This window comes from Lipotes vexillifer, unplaced genomic scaffold, assembly GCF_000442215.2.
Source record: "Lipotes vexillifer unplaced genomic scaffold, Lipotes_vexillifer_v1.1 scaffold1016, whole genome shotgun sequence".
Classification (NCBI taxonomy): domain Eukaryota; kingdom Metazoa; phylum Chordata; class Mammalia; order Artiodactyla; family Lipotidae; genus Lipotes; species Lipotes vexillifer.
In genome coordinates this window covers 310,956-327,621 of record NW_006769290.1, presented here as the reverse complement: position 1 = coordinate 327,621, position 16,666 = coordinate 310,956, and the positions used below count along the sequence as shown (strand labels likewise).

The 16,666-nt window shown below is 36.4% G+C and overlaps 1 protein-coding gene across 4 annotated transcripts in view; it reads left to right on the top strand.

Annotated features, from left to right (window-relative positions):
- SENP7 (SUMO specific peptidase 7) overlaps positions 1–16,666 on the top strand; it is a 155,489-nt gene that overhangs the window by 94,038 nt on the left and 44,785 nt on the right. For all 4 annotated transcript variants that reach the window (XM_007445540.1, XM_007445539.1, XM_007445538.1 and 1 more), the window contains one exon: positions 4,467–4,582. In XM_007445540.1, the coding sequence (XP_007445602.1) occupies positions 4,467–4,582 (116 nt within the window). The remainder of the gene's footprint in view (positions 1–4,466; positions 4,583–16,666) is intronic.

Genomic DNA, 16,666 nt, shown 5'->3' with positions numbered 1-16,666 from the left:
TCTGTTGTCTGTATCTAGGTGTGTGTTTGTCTGTTTATAAATTTAGATTCTACGTATAAGTGAGATTGTACAGTATTTGTCTTTGTCCAAGGTTCATTCATGTTGTCACAAATGGCAGGATTTCTTTTTTTAATGACTGAATAATATTCCATCGTGTGTGTGTGTGTGTGTGTGTGTGTGTGTGTGTGTGTGTGACATTTTCTTTATCCATTCATCTATTGATGGACACTTATGTTGTTTCCACATCTTGGCTGTTGCAAATAATGCTGCAGTGAACTTGGGGGTGTGTATATCTTTTTGAGAGGGTGCTTTTGTTTCCTAAAGATACATACTGAGAAGTGGAATTGCTGGATCATATATTAGTTCTATTTTTAATTTTTTGAGGAACCTTCATACTGTTTTCCATAGTGGCTGCAGTAATTTACATTCCCACAGCACTCCACATCCATGCCAACACTTCTTTCTTATCTTTTGATAATAGTCTTTCTCACATGTGTGAGATTATACCTCACTGTGGTTTTGATACACATTTCCCTGATGATTAGTGGATGTTGAGCTCCTTTTCATGTACCTGTTCGTCATTTGTAGTCTTCTTTGGAAAAACTTCTGTTCGGTTTTTCTGCCTATTTTTTAATGAAATTGTTCTACTTTGTTGGTTGAGTTGTATGAATTCTTTATATATTTTGGATATTAACTCCCTTATCAGATACATGATTTACAAATATTTTCTCCTATTCCATGGGTTGCCTTTTTTTTTGTTTTTGTTTTTTTTTTTTGGTACGCGGGCCTCTCACTGTTGTGGCCTCTCCTGTTGCGGAGGACGCACAGGCTCAGTGGCCATGGCTCATGGGCCCAGCCGCTCTGCGGCATGTGGGATCTTCCCGGTCTGGGGCACAAACCTGTGTCCCCTGCATCAGCAGGCGGACTCTCAGCCACTGTGCCACCAGGGAAGCCCCATGGGTTACCTTTTAATTTCATTGAAGGTTTCCTTTGCTGTGCAGCTTTTTGGTCCCACTTTTAAATTTTCTTTTGTTGCTTTTGTTTTGGTGTTTAATCCAAAAAATCATTGCCAAGATCATTGTGAAGGAACTTACTCACATGTTTTTTTCTAGAAGTTTTATGGTTTCAGGTCATACATTTAAGTGTTTAATCCATTTTGTGTTGATTTTTGTATATGGTATAAGATATTGATACAGTTTCATTCTTTTGCATGTGGCTGTCAGGTTTTCCCAACATCAGTTATTGAAGAGACTCTCCTTTTCCCATTGTGTATTCTTAGCGCCTTTATCATACAGGAGTTGACCATATTTGCATGGATTAATTTTTGGCTCTCTATTCTGTTTCATTCATTTATGTGTCTGTTTTTATGCCCATACTATATTGTTTTGATTACTATGGTTTTGTAATGTAGTTTGAAATCATGAAGTATGATTCCTCTGGCTTTGTTTTTCTTTCTCAAGATTGCTTTGGCTATTTGCGGTCTTTAGTAGTTCCATACAAATTTTAAGACTGTTCTATTCCTGTGAAAAAGGCCATTAGAATGTTGATAGGGATTGCTTTGAATCTGTAGGTTGCTTTGGGTAGGATGAACATTTTAACAAAATTAATTTTTCCAATCCATGAGTATAGAATATCTTCCCATTTATTTGTATCTTCAGTTTCTTTCATCAGTATCTTATAGTTTTCAGTGTACAGGTTTTTCTCCTTCTAGGTTATATTTATTCATAAGTATAATTTTATTCTTTTTGCTATAGTTGTAAATGGTATTTTTTCTTAATTTCTCTTTCAGATAGTTCATTGTTAGTGTATAGAAATGCAACTGATTGTAGTGTGTTGACTTTGTATCCTGCAACTTTAGTGAATTCATTTATTCTCACAGTTTTTTGCTGGATTTTATAGGGTTTTCTTTCTATAAGATCATATCACCTGCAAATAATGACAGTTTTACTTTTTCCTTTCTGATTTGGATGCCTTTTATTTATTTATTTTTTCTTGTCTAATTTGTCTAGCCAGGATTTCCAGTACTGCGTTGAATAAGAGTGGTGAGAGTGGGCACCCTTGTCTTGTTCTTCACCTTAGAGGTGAAGCTTTTAATTTTTCACTGTTTAATATGATGTTAGCTGTGGGTTTGTGGCATTGGCCTTTATTATGTTGTGGTATGTTCCTTTTATACCCAGATTTTTGAGGGTTTTATCATGAAAGGATGTTGAATTTTGTCAAATGCTTTTTCTGCATCTTTTGAGGGATCAGATGATTTTTATCTTTCATTTTATTAATGTGGTTTATCACATTGATTGATTTTTGGATGTTGTACCATTCTTGCATCTCTGCAATAAGTTGCACTTGCTCATGGTGTTTGATCCTTTTAACGTGTGTTGTGGAATTTGGTTTCCAGTACTTTGACGAGAATTTTCGCATCTCTATGCATTAAGGGTATTTGGTGTATAGTTTTCTTTTCCTGTAGTGTTCTTAACTGGCTTTGGTATTAGTGTAGTGATGGCCTTGCAAAATGAATATAGAAGTGTTCCCTCCTTTTAAAATTTTTGGAAGAGTTTGAGAAGGATTGTCATTAATTCTTCTTTAATTGTTTGGTAGAATTACCAGTGAAACCATTTGGTCCTGGGCTTCTCTGTGTTGGGAGGTTTTTGATTACTAATTCAGTCTCCTTGTTATTGATCTGTTCAGATTTTCTTTTTCTTCATGATTCAGTTTGGTAGGTTGTATGTTTCTAGATATTTGTCCATTTCTTCTAGGTTATATGACTTGATGTACAATTGTTTGTAATAGTCACTTATGATACTTCATATTGCTGTGCTACCAGTTGTAATGATTTTATTTGCAAGTCTTCTCTTTTTTCCTTTAGTCTAGCCAAAAGGTTTTTTGCCCCCAGAAAACCAGCTCTTAGATTATCCATATTGTTGGCATATAATTACTTATTGTAGTCTCTTGATGATCTGTTTTGATTTGAGTCTTTTTTTTCTTGGTTCGTCTAGCTAAAGGTTTGTCAACTTTATTTTTTTAAAAAACTAGCTCTTAGTTTTGTTTATCTTTTCTGTTGTTTTTCTTATTTTTATTTTATTTACTTCTGCTCTGATCTTTGTTGTTTCCTTCCTTGTGCTTAGTTTGGGCTTCATTTGTTCTTTTTCTAGTTCCAAGAGGTGTAAAGTGAGGTTGTTTATTGGAGTTCTTTCTTGTCTTTTAATGTAGGCATTTATTGCTATTAACTTCCCTCGTAGAACATTCCATAGATTTTGACATTTTATGCTCACATTTTCGTTTGTTTCAAGATATTTCTTGATCTTCCTTTTGATTTTTTCTTTGGCCAGTTGGTTTTCAGCAGCATATTGTTTAACCTCCATATACTTGTGAATTTTTCAGCTTTCCTCCTGTTGTTGATTTCTCACTTTATACTGTTTGGTTGGGAAAGATATTTTGTAGATTTTAGTCTTCTTAAATTTTCTAAGACTTGCATTGTAGCCTATCATGTGACTTATCATGGAGAATGTTCTGTGTTTATGTTTTATAAATGCATGTCAGGTCTATTTGGTCAAGTTTATGGTTCAATCCAATGTTTTCTTTTTGATTTTTTTTTTTTTTGTGGCCTGGATGATCTAATGATTACTGAGAGTGGGGTGAGGTATTGAAATCCCCTACTACTATTGTATTATGTTTTCATTAATAGTGATATTATGCTCATCATCCAAAACTTGTTTTTCACACAGTATTATATTTTATGTATTTAACCAGTAGGTTATATTTTAAATTATTTTCTCTGTAGGTAAAATTTGTAACTACATTCCAAACTTTATTTTATTTTTATTTTTTTTATTTTTATTTTTTTGCTGTATGCAGGCCTCACTGTTGTGGCCTCTCCCACTGCAGAGCACAGGCTCCGGACACGCAGGCTCAGCGGCCATGGCTCACGGGCCCAGCTGCTCCGTGGCATGTGGGATCTTCCCGGACCGAGGCACGAACCCGTGTCCCCTGCATTGGCAGGCAGACTCCCAACCACTGCGCCACCAGGGAAGCCCCAAACTTTATTTTGTACATAACTTTTGATATGTGAACCATGCTTGAAACATATTAACAATTACCTTTGACTTATTTTTTGATTACACACAAGTGTGATTATCATGTACTTGTGTTCGTGGAATTTTTACTTTTTAGACCTCTTTGATGTATTTAATACTTGTATTATTCTTTGTTCATTTTGCATGTGCACAATTCTGTGTTGTGCTTATCTTGTTTTTTCCTTCCAAAGAAACATGGAGAACTTAAAGGTAGAACAAGAATGAGAACTTATTTCTCAAGTCATATTTTAATATTCTTTTTACTGTTCAGATCACATCCTCTGCTATATAGGATGCCATGTGTAACCTGTTATTTTTATTGTGAATATATGTCAGCTGGCTTCTAAATTCATTTGTGTTCAGAAGAATTGAGTATAATATTATTTTGTTTTGCAGGAGTTCACAACCAAGTCAGACAGACAATAATTATGCAAAGCAGGCTGCACACACTAAAGAAAAGAGAAGAGATGATGATAGCATTTCACTTGTAATGTCTGATACTCAACCTAAAGGTTAGTGAACCTCAGAAAACTGTTGCCAATTGAATTTTTGTCTGTTGCATTTTTAATAATTTTTTTTAACTTTATTTATACATGAAAGTAAAGAGATTGTTTAGTGACACAAAGAAAGTTGCTAAATTTACCATTTGTATACATCTCCTGATTTATTTACAAAATCCAGAAGTTAAATTTGAATATTATTATTTTCTTTCTTTTTTTTTTTGTTGGGGCTGGGCATACAGGTATAAAGTTATAATGTTAGTTTGACTCTTTCTAAATGTCACTCCCATGGATATGTCTAGTAAGTGATACTACTGCTAACTTTATTATTATTAGCTTCCCACTCTCTATCCTCCTACTATGAAATACATTCTTTATTCATTAGAATTTCTCTCGACTCTAGGAGGATACCAATACAAGTCACTATTAGCCCAAATTTAAAGGTAAATACATCCCAGACTTCTGAAAATTCACTGTAGGCCTCCTTGCCTGTCGGGTTAATGAATTGACTTCTTTTCTCCTTTTTGTTTCTTCTTATAAAGGTCGTAAAATAATTTATAAAAGCTTTCACCAAAACAAATTTATACATTAGTCAAATGTGAAACTAACATCTTCAAGGGTCTCTTGGATTATTAATAGCTTCAAACTAGTTGAGGTATTTTGTTTACTGAATGATTTTATAAATTGTTCACAAGAAACGGGGTCCTTCAGTGACACTGTAAAAATTCTTTATACTTCATTTGGAACACAGCTGTTTTCACCTTTTAAATAGTCTTTTTCATAGAGGAAGAAAACCTAAAAGGAAACTAGACTGATATGTTTGATGTATACAAGAAACCAGCTGCAACTCTTATGAGGGCAATCTCTAAAGTATTGTGACTCTGTAGACATAATCTTTCAATTGGTCACTAGGTGCTATCTGCATATAATGAAAGACATTTTTTTTTTTACAAATTGTCCTTTTCCCAGAAATAATTATCTTTAATTACAATATAAAAGTGTAAGTGGGCTTATATTTGTACAAGTGGCCTCAATCAGATACTATCAAGACACTGTTAAACCTTCATTGCTTTCCTGGGTAGAGTAGGAATAGTTAAATAAAAAGCTTTCTAATTTGTGCCCTTCAGTATTCCTTCAAAGTCACAGTGGAATTTTAGACTTACAGCAGGGGAAAAAATGCATGATAAAAGAAACACTTTATAGTTTCTTAGTATCCCTGAAGTTTCTCCTCTTAAGTAAAGTGTTTTTAAGAAAATTAGCTATTGAAACTTTATTGAAACTCACTGTATTTTCATCCTATAGATAATTGTGTCTAATACCAATTGTTTAATGTGAGCCCATAAATTAATGAGAGTTCTGAATTAAATCCCAGGTATACCATTGTAAACAGTTTTTTTGAGATATAATTGACAGCACTGTATAAGTTTAAGGTGTACAGCGTAATGATTTGACTTACATACATCATGAAATGTTTATCACAATGAATTTAGTGAACATCCGTCTTCTCATATAGATACAGAATTAAATAGAAAAAAAATTTTCCTTGTGATGAGAACTCTTAGGATTTACTCTCTAACAGCTTTCCTATATAACACACAGCAGTGTTAATTATATTTATCATGTTATACATTACATCCCTAGAACTTATTTATCTTATAACGGGAAGTTTGTACATGTCCACTGCCGTCTTGCAATTCTGCCTCCCCCTGCCTCTGATAACCACAAATATTATCTCTTTTTCTGAGTTTCTTTGTTTTTGAATTATAATTGACCTACAGCATTACGTTAGTTCCTGTTACATGAAATAGTAATTCAGTATTTCTATACATTTCAAAATGATCACCACGATAAGTCTAGTTATGATCTGTCACCATACAAAGATATTACACAGTTATTGATATATTCCCCACACTAGATGTACTTTTCTTTTGTAGTACATTAAGTTTGCCTTGTAGCATTTGCCTTTTTGAATATAATACATTGGAAATATTTAACATCTGTTTTTATAAGAATTTGTTACCTCTTTAATTTTATATGCTAGTAATATTTGCAAGTAAAATTGTATTTGTTATCAGGTAGAGTCTTGTTTTTACAATGTCTAGCTCTACCTAATAAATTTATCCCTGTTTCCAATGTGATAGTCTTGGCTGATGTGCAATTAGTAAACTGTTAGAAGGAAAACTCCTGTATAATAGAGTATTTTTCAAGCCCTATTTCTTTCATCAGTTTTTTTTTTAACTTTCAGTTTTATATTTATTATAGTTGATTAACAATGTTGTGTTAATTTCAGGTATGCAACAAAGTGATACAGTTATACGTATACATGTATCTATTATTTTTCAAATTCTTTTCCTAATTAGGTTGTTACAGAATATTGAGGAGAGTTCCCTGTGCTGTACAGTAGGTCCTTGTTGGTTATCCATTTTAAATACAGCACTGTGTACATGTCAGTCCCACACTCCCTAACTGTCCCCCGACCCACACCCTTCCCGCTGGTAACCATGTTTGTTCTCTAAGTCTGTGAGTCTGTTTCTGTTCTGTAAATAAGTTCATTTGTAACTTGTTTTTTTTTTTTTTTGATTATGCATATAAGGGATATCATACCATATTTCTCTTTCTCTGTCTGACTTACTTCACTCAGTATGACAGTCTCTAGGTCCATCCATGTTGCTGTGAATGGCAATTATTTCATTCTTTTTAATGGCTGAGTAGTATTCCATTGCATACATGTACCACATCTTCTTTATCCATTCTTCTGTCGATGGACATTTAGGTTGTTTCCGTGTCTTGGCTATTGTAAACAGCGCTGTAATGAATATTGGGGTGCATATATCCTTTTGGACCATGTTTTACTCTGGGTATATGCCCAGGAGTGGGATTGCAGGACTATATGGTAGCTCTGTTTTTGGCTTCTTAGGGAATTTCCATACTGTCGCCATAGTGGCTGCACCAATTTACATTCACACCAATAGTGTAGGAGGGTTCCCTTCTCTCCACACCCTCTCCAGCATTTATTGTTTGTGGATTTTTTCATGATCGCCATCTGACTGGTGTGAGGTGACATCTCATTGTACTTTTTTTTTTTTTTTTTTTTTTGCCATCCGCGGGTCTCTCACTGCTGTGGCCTCTCCTGTTGCGGAGCACAGGCTCCGGACGTGCAGGCTCAGTGGCCATGGCTCACGGGCCCAGCCACTCCGCGGCATATGGGATCTTCCCGGACAGGGGCACGAACCCGCGTCCCCTGCATTGGCAGGCAGACTCTCAACCACTGCGCCACCAGGGAAGCCCTCATTGTACTTTTAATTTGCGTTTCTCTAATAATTATCAACGTTGAACATCTTTTCATGTGCCTCTTGCCTATCTGTATGTCTTCTTTGGAGAAATGTCTATTTAGGTCTTCTGCCCATTTTTGATTGGGTTGTTTGTTTTGATGATATTAAGCCACAGGAGCTGTTTGTAAATTTTGGAGACTAATCCCTTGTCGGTCACATCATGTGCAAATATTTTCTCCCATTCTGAGGGTTGTCTTTTTGTCTTGTTTTTGGTTTCCTTTGCTGTGCAAAAACTTTTGAGTTTAATTAGGTCTCATTTGTTTATTTTTGTTTTTATTTCCATTACTCTGGGAGACAGATAGAAAAAGATACTGCTGTGATTTATGTCTGAGAGTGTTCATCCTTTGTTTTCCTCTAAGAGTTTTTATAGTGTCCAGTCTCACATTTAGGTCTTTAATCCATTTTGAGTTTATTTTTGTGTATGGTGTTAAAGAATATTCTAATTTAATTTTTTTTAACATGTAGCTGTCCAGTTTTCCCAGCACCATTTATTGAAGAGACTGTGTTTCCTCTATTATATAGTCCTGCCTCCTTTGTCATGGATTAATTGACTGTAGGTGCATGGGTTTATTTCTGGGCTTTCTATCCTATTCCATTTATCTGTATTTCTATTTTTGTGCTAGTACCATACTGTTTTGATGACTATAGCTTTGTAGTAAAGTCTGAAGTCAGGCAGCCTGATTCCTCCAGCTCCAGTTTTCTTTCTCAAGATTGCTTTGGCTATTCTGGGTCTTTTGTGTCTCCATACAAATTTTAAGATTTTTTTTGTTCTAGTTATGTGAAAAATGCCATTGGTAATTTGATAGGGATTGCATTGAATCTATAGATTGCCTTGGTTAGTATAATCATTTTGACAATATTGATTCTTCTGATCCAAGAACATGGTATATCTTTCCATCTGTTCATGTTGTCTTTGATTTCTTTCATCAGTGTCTTATAGTTTTTGGAGTACAGGTCTTTTGTCTTCTTAGGTAGGTTTGTTCCTAGGTGTTTTATTCTTTTTGATGTGACGGTAAATGGGATTGTTTCTTGAATTTCTCTTTCTGATCTTTCGTTGTTAGTGTATAGAAATGTAACAGATTTTTGGGTATTAATTTTGTTACCAACTTTATCAAATTCATTGATGAGCTCTAGTAGTTTTCTGGTAGCGTCTTTAGGATTTTCTATGTATAGTATCATGTCATCTGCAAACTGAAAATTTAACTTCTTTTCCAATTTGGATTCCTTTTATTTCTTTTTCTTCTCTGATTGCTGTAGCTAGGACTTTGAAAACTGTTGAAAGTGGCAAGAGTGGACATCCTTGTCTTGTTCCTGATCTTTGAAGAAATACTTTTATCTTTTCACTGTTGAGTATGATGTTGGCTGTAGGTTTGTCATATATGGCCTTTATGATGTTGAGGTATGTTCCCTCTATGCCCACTTTTTGGAGAGTTTTTATCATAAATGGGTGCTGAATTTTGTCAGAAGCTTTTTTCTCCATCTATTGAGATGATCATATGATTTCTTTTCTTCAGTTTGTTGATGTGGTGTGTCATATTGAATGATTTGCAAGAATTGAAAAATCCTTCCATCCCTGGGATAAATCCCACTTGATCATGGTGTATGATCCTTTTAATGTGTTGGATTAGGATTGCTAGTATTCTGTTGAGGATTTTTGCATCTTTATTCATCAGTGATACTGGCCTGTAATTTTCTCTTTTTTTTGTAGTATCGTTGTCTGGTTTTGGTAACATAATGAATTTGGGAGTTTTCCTTCCTCTGCAATTTTTTGGAACAATTCCAGAAGGATAGCTGTTAGCTCTTCTCTAAGTGTTGAATAGAATTCGCCTGTGAAGCTATCTGGTCCTGAACTTTTGTTTGTTGGGAGTTTTAAAATCACAGTTTGAATTTCATTACTTGTGATTGGTCTGTTCATAATTTCTATTTCTTCCTGGTTCTGTCTTGGGAGAGTGTACCTTTCTAAGAATTTGTCCATTTCTTCCAGGTTGTCCATTTTATTGCCCTATAGATGCTCTCTTGTGATCCTTTGTATTTCTGTAGTGTCAGTTATAACTTCTCCTTTTTCATTTCTAATTTTATTGGTTTGAATCCCCCCTTTTTTTCTTGATGAGTCTGGCTAAAGGTTTATTAATTTTGTTTATCTTCTCAAAGAACCAGCTTTTAGTTTCATTGATCTTTGCTATTGTTTTCTTTGTCTCTGTTTCATTTCTGCTCTGGTCTTTATGATTTCTTTCCTTCTACTAGCTTTAGGTTTTGCTTGTTCTTCTTTCTCCAGTTGCTTTAGGTGTAAGGTTAGGTTGTTCATTTGAGATTTTTCTTGTTTCCTGAGGTAAACTTGTATTGCTATAAACTTCTGTCTTAGAACTGCTTTTGCTGCACCCATAGGTTTTGGATCATTGTGCTTTGTTTTCATTTGTCTCTAGGTATTTTTTGATTTTGTCAGTGATCCATTGGTTGTTTAGTAGCATATTGTTTAGCCTCTATGTGTTTGTGTTTTTGACAGTTTTTTAATATTTTTTTCTTCTTTTTTAATTAATTTATTTTTGGCTGTGTTGGGTTTTCGTTGCTGCACACGGGCTTTCTCTAGTTGTGGCAAGCAGGGGCTACTCTTCATTGTGGTGTGTGGGCTTCTCTTGTTGTGGAGCACGGGCTCTATGTGCATGGGCTTTAGTAGTTGTTGCACCCAAGCTCAGTAGTTGTGGCTCTTAGGCTCTAGAGCGCAGGCTAGTAGTAGTTGTGGCATGTGGGCTTCGTTGCTCCACAGCCTGTGGGATGTTCCTGGACCAGGGCTTGAACCCATGTCCCTTGCATTGGCATGCGGGTTCTTATCCACGGCACCACCAGGGAATTCCCTACAGTTTTTGTCTTGTAATTTACTTCTGATCTCATAGCGTTGTGGTCGGAAAAGATGCTTGATATGATTTCAATTTTTTAAAATTTACCAAGGCTCTTTGTGGCCCAGCATGTGGTCAGTCCTGGAGAACATTCCATGTGCACATGAGAAGATTGTGTATTCTGCTGCTTTTGGATAGAATGCTTTATAAATATCAGTTAAGTCCATCTGGTCTAATGTGTCATTTAAGGCCTGTATTTCCTTATTGATTTTCTGTCTGGATGATGTGTCTGTTGATGAAAGTGGAGTGTTAAAGTCCTCAGTATTATTGTGTTACTGTCATTTTCCCTTTCATGGCTGTTAGCATTTGCCTTATATTTTGAGGTGCTCCTATCTTGGGTGCATCTATATTTACAATTGTTATATCTTCTTCTTGGGTTGATCCCTTGATCATTATGTAGTGTCCTTCTTTGTCTCTTATAGCAGTCTTTATTTATTATTTATTTATTTATTTATTTATTTGCGGTACACGGGCCTCCCACTGTTGTGGCCTCTCCCGTTGCGGAGCACAGGCTCCAGGTGGGCAGGCTCAGTGGCCATGGCTCACGGGCCCAGCTGCTCCGCGGCATGTGGGATCCTCCTGGACCGGGGCACGAACCCGTGTCCCCTGCATCCAGGTGGACTCTCAACCACTGCACCATCAGGGAAGCCCCTAACAGTCTTTATTTTAAAGTCTACTTTGTCTAGTATTAGTATTGCTACTGCAGCTTTCTTTTGATCTCCATTTGCATCGAATACCCTTTTCCATCCTCTCACTTTCAGTCTGTATGTGTCCCTAGGTCTGAAGTGGGTCTCTTGCAGACAGCATATGTATGGGTCTTGCTTTTGTATCCATTCAGCCAGTCTTTATGTCTTTTGATTGGAGCATTTAATCCATTTACATTTAAGGTAATTATTGATATGTAAGTTCCTATTGCCATTTTCTTAATTGTTTTGGGTTTGTTTTTGTAGGTCTTTTTTCTTTCCTTCCTCTATTCTTTTTTCCTCTGGTTGGATGACCATCTTTAGTGTTGTGTTTGGGTTGCTTTTTCTTTTTCTTTGTGTATGTGTGTGAGTGTATCTATTGTAGTTTTTGGGTTTGCTATTCCCATGAGGTTTTGATATAGTAGTCTGTATATGTACAAGGTTGTTTTAAATTGCTGGTCTCTTTCCGGCTTAGATAAGTTTCTTTAGCATTTGTTGCAAAGCTGGTCTGGTGGTGCTGAACTGTCTTAGCTTTTGCTTGTCTGTGAAGCTTTTGAATGAGTCTTGCTGGGTAGAATATTCTTAGTTGTAGGTTCTTCCCTTTCATCACTTTTAATATATCGTGCCACTCCCTTCTGGCCTGTAGAGTTTCAGCTGAAAAGTCAGCTGATAACCTTATGGGAGTTCCCTTGTATGTTACTACTCATTTATCCCTTGTTACTTTTAATATTTTTTTCTTTATCTTTAATTCTTTTCAGTTTGATTACTATGTATCTCAGTGTGTTTCTTCTTGGTTTATCCTGCTGGGACTCTGCTCTTCCTGGACTTGGGTGAATGTTTCCTTTCCCATGTTAGGGAATTTTTCAGCAATTATCTCTTCAAATTACTTCTCAGGTCCTTTCTGTCTCTCTTCTCCTTCTGGGAACCCTATAATGTGAATGTTTAATGTTGTCCCAGAGGTCTCTTAGACTGTCATTTCTTTTCATTCTCTTTTCTTTATTCTGTTCCGCGGCAGTGATTTCCACCATTCTGTCTTGCAGGTCACTTATCTGTTCTTCTGTTATCTCCTCAGTTATTCTGCTATTGATTCCTTCTAGTGTATTTTTCATTTCAGTTATTGTATTGTTCACCTCTGTTGTTTGTTCTTTAGTTCTTCTACGTCTTTGTTAAACATTTCTTGCATCTTCTCCATCCTTGCCTCCATTCTTTTTCCTGGATGCTGGATCTTCTTCAATATCATTATTCTGAATTCTTTTTCTGGAAGGTTTTTTATCTCCGTCTTCAGTTGTTTTTCTGGGGTTTTATCTTCTTCCTTCATCTGGGAAATATACTTTTGCTATTTCATTTTGTCTAATTTTCTTTCTTTATTTTTCTTAAAAATAAATATTTATTTATGTATTTATGTATTTATTTATTTATGGCTGCATTCAGTCTTTGTTGCTGTGCACAGGCTTTTTCTAGTTGGGGCGAAGGGGGGCTACTCTTCGTTTTGGTGCATGGGCTTCCCATTGCGGTGGCTTCTCTTGTTGCGGAGCATGGGCTCTAGCTGTATGGGCTTCAGTAGTTTTGGCATACAGGCTCAGTAGTTGTGGCTCATGGTCTCTAAGTGTAGGCTCAATAGTTGTGGCACATGGGTTTAGTTGCTACGTGGCATGTGGGATCTTCCCAGACCAGGGCTCGAACTTGTTCCCCTTCATTGGCAGGTGGATTCTTAACCACTGCGCCACCAGGGAAGTTGTTATTTTGTCTAATTTTCTGTGATTGTAGATTTCGTTCCGCAGGCTGCAGGATTATAGTTCTTGCTTCTGCTGTCTGCCCTCTGGTGGGTGAGGCTATTTAAGAGGGTTCTACAAGCTTCCTGATGGGAGGGACTGGTGGTGGGTGGAGGTGGGTCTCATGCTTCTGGTGGGCAGGGTTGTGCTCAGTAAAACTTTTTTCTTTTTTTTTACATCTTTATTGGAGCGTAATTGCTTTACAGTGGTGTGTTAGTTTCTGCTTTATAAGAAAGTGAATAAGTTATACATATACATATGTTCCCATATCTCTTCCCTCTTGCATCTCCCTCCCTCCCACCCTCCCTATCTCACCCCTCTAGGTGGTCACAAAGCACTGAGCTGATCTCCCTGTGCTATACAGCTGCTTCCCACTAGCTATCTATTTTACATTTGGTAGTGTATATATGTCCATGCCACTCTCTCACTTTGTCACAGCTTACCCTTCCCCCTCCCCATATCCTCAAGTCCATTCTCTAGTAGGTCGGTGTCTTTATTCCCATCATACCCCTAGGTTCTTCATGACATTTTTTTTTCTTAGATTCCATATAAATCTGTTAGCATACGGTATTTGTCTTTTTCTTTCTGACTTACTTCACTCTGTATGAGAGATTCTAGGTCCATCCACCTCACTACAAATAACTCAATTTTGTTTCTTTTTATGGCTGAGTAATATTCCATTGTATATATGTGCCACATCTTCTTTATCCATTCATCTGATGATGGACACTGAGGTTGCTTCCATCTCCTGGCTATTGTAAACAAACGTGCAATGAACATTTTGGTACATGACTCTTTTTGAATTATGGTTTTCTCAGGGTATATGCCTAGTAGTGGGACTGCTGGGTCATACGGTAGTTCTATTTGTAGTTTTTTAAGGAACCTCCATACTGTTCTCCATAGTGGCTGAACCAATTCACATTCCCACCAGCAGTGCAAGAGTGTTCCCTTTTCTCCACACCCTCTCCAGCATTTATTGTTTCTAGATTTTTTGATGATGGCCATTCTGACTGGTGTGAGATGATATCTCATTGTAGTTTTGATTTGCATTTCTCTAATGATTAATGATGTTGAGCATTCTTTCATGTGTTTGTTGGCAGTCTGTATATCTTCTTTGGAGAAATGTCTATTTAGGTCTTCTGCCCATTTTTGGATTGGGTTGTTTATTTTTTTGTTATTGAGCTGCATGAGCTGCCTGTAAATTTTAGAGATTAATCCTTTGTCAGTTGATTCATTTGCAAATATTTTCTCCCATTCTGAGGGCTGTCTTTTGGTCTTGTTTATGGTTTCCTTTGCTGTGCAAAAGCTTTGAAGTTTCATTAGGTCCCATTTGTTTATTTTTGTTTTTATCTCCATTACTCTAGGAGATGGGTCAAGAAGGATCTTGCTGTGATTTATGTCATAGAGTGTTCTGCCTATGTTTTCCTCTAAGAGTTTGATAGTTTCTGGCCTTACATTTAGGTCTTTAATCCATTTTGAGCTTATTTTTGTGTATGGTGTTAGGGAGTGATCTAATCTCATACTTTTACATGTACCTGCCCAGTTTTCCCAGTACCACTTATTGAAGAGGCTGTCCTTGCTCCACTGTACATTCCTGCCTCCTTTATCAAAGATAAGGTGACCATATGTGCCTGGGTTTATCTCTGGGCTTTCTATCCTGGTCCTTTGATCTATATTTCTGTTTTTGTGCTAGTACCATACTGTCTTGATTACTGTAGCTTTGTAGTATAGTCTGAAGTCAGGGAGCCTGATTCCTCCAGCTCCGTTTCTTGTTCTCAAGATTGCTTTGGCTATTCAGGGTCTTTTGTGTTTCCATACAAATTGTGAAATATTTTGTTCTAGTTCTGAGAAAAATACCAGTGGTAGTTTGATAGGGATTGCATTGAATCTGTAGATTGCTTGGGTAGTATAGTCATTTTCATAGTGTTGATTCTTCGAATCCAAGAACATGGTATATCTCTCCATCTGTTTGTATCATCTTTAATTTCTTTCATCAGTATCTTATAATTTTCTGCATACAGGTTTTTTGTCTCCTTAGGTAGGTTTATTCCTAGAAATTTTATTCTTTTTCTTGCAATGGTAAATGGGATTGTTTTCTTAATTTCACTTTCAGTTTCTTCATCATTAGTGTATAGGAATGCCAGAGATTTCTGTGCATTAATTTTGTATCCTGCTACTTTACCAAATTCATTGATTAGCTCTAGTAGTTTTTTGGTAGCATCTTTCAGATTCTATATGTATAGTATCGTGTCATCTGCAAACAGTGACAGCTTTACTTCTTCTTTTCTGATTTGGATTCCTTTTATTTCCTTTTCTTCTCTGACTGCTGTGGCTAAAACTTCCAAAACTATGTTGAATAAGAGTGGTGAGAGTGGGCAACCTTGTCTTTTTCCCGATCTTAGTGGAAATGGTTTCAGTTTTTCACCATTGAGGACGATGTTGCCTGTGGGTTTGTTATATATGGCCTTTATTATGTTGAGGAAAGTTCCTTCTATGCCTACTTTCTGGAGGGTTTTTATCATAAATGGGTGTTGAATTTTGTCGAAAGCTTTCTCTGCATCTATTGAGATGATCATATGGTTTTTCTCCTTCAATTTGTTAATATGGTGTATCACGTTGATTGATTTACGTATATTGAAGAATCCTTGCATTCCTGGGATAAACCCCACTTGATCATGGTGTATGATCCTTTTAATGTGCTGTTAGATTCTGTTTGCCAGTATGTTGTTTAGGATTTTTGCATCTTTGTTCATCAGTGATGTTGGCCTGTAGTTTTCTTTGTTTGTGATATCGTAGTCTGGTTTTGGTATCAGGGTGATGGTGGCCTTGTAGAATGAGTTTGGGAGTGTTCCTCCCTATTCTATATTTTGGAAGAGTTTGAGAAGGATAGGTGTTATCTCTTCTCTAAATGTTTGATAGAATTCGCCTGTGAAGCCATGAGAATTGCTACTCCAGCTTTCTTTTGGTTTCCATTTGCATGGAATATCTTTTTCCATCCCCTCACTTTCCGTCTGTATGTATCCCTAGGTCTGAAGTGGGTCTCTTGTAGACAGCATATATATGGCTCTTGTTTTTGTATCCATTCAGCCAGTCTGTGTGTTTTGGTGGGAGCATTTACATTTAAGGTAATTCTCGATATATATGTTCCTGTTCGCATTTTCTTAATTGTTTTGGGTTTGTAATTGTAGGTCTTTTCCTTCGCTTGTGTTTCTTGCCTAGAGAAGTTCCTTTAGCATTTGTTGTAAAGCTGGTTTGGTGGTGCTGAACTCTCTCAGCTTTTGCTTGTCTGTAAAGGTTTTAATTTCTCCATCAAATCTGAATGAGATCCTTGCTGGGTACAGTAATCTTGGTTGTAGCTTTTCCTCCTTTATCGCTTTAAATATGTCCTGCCAGTCCCTTCTTGCTTGCAAAGTTC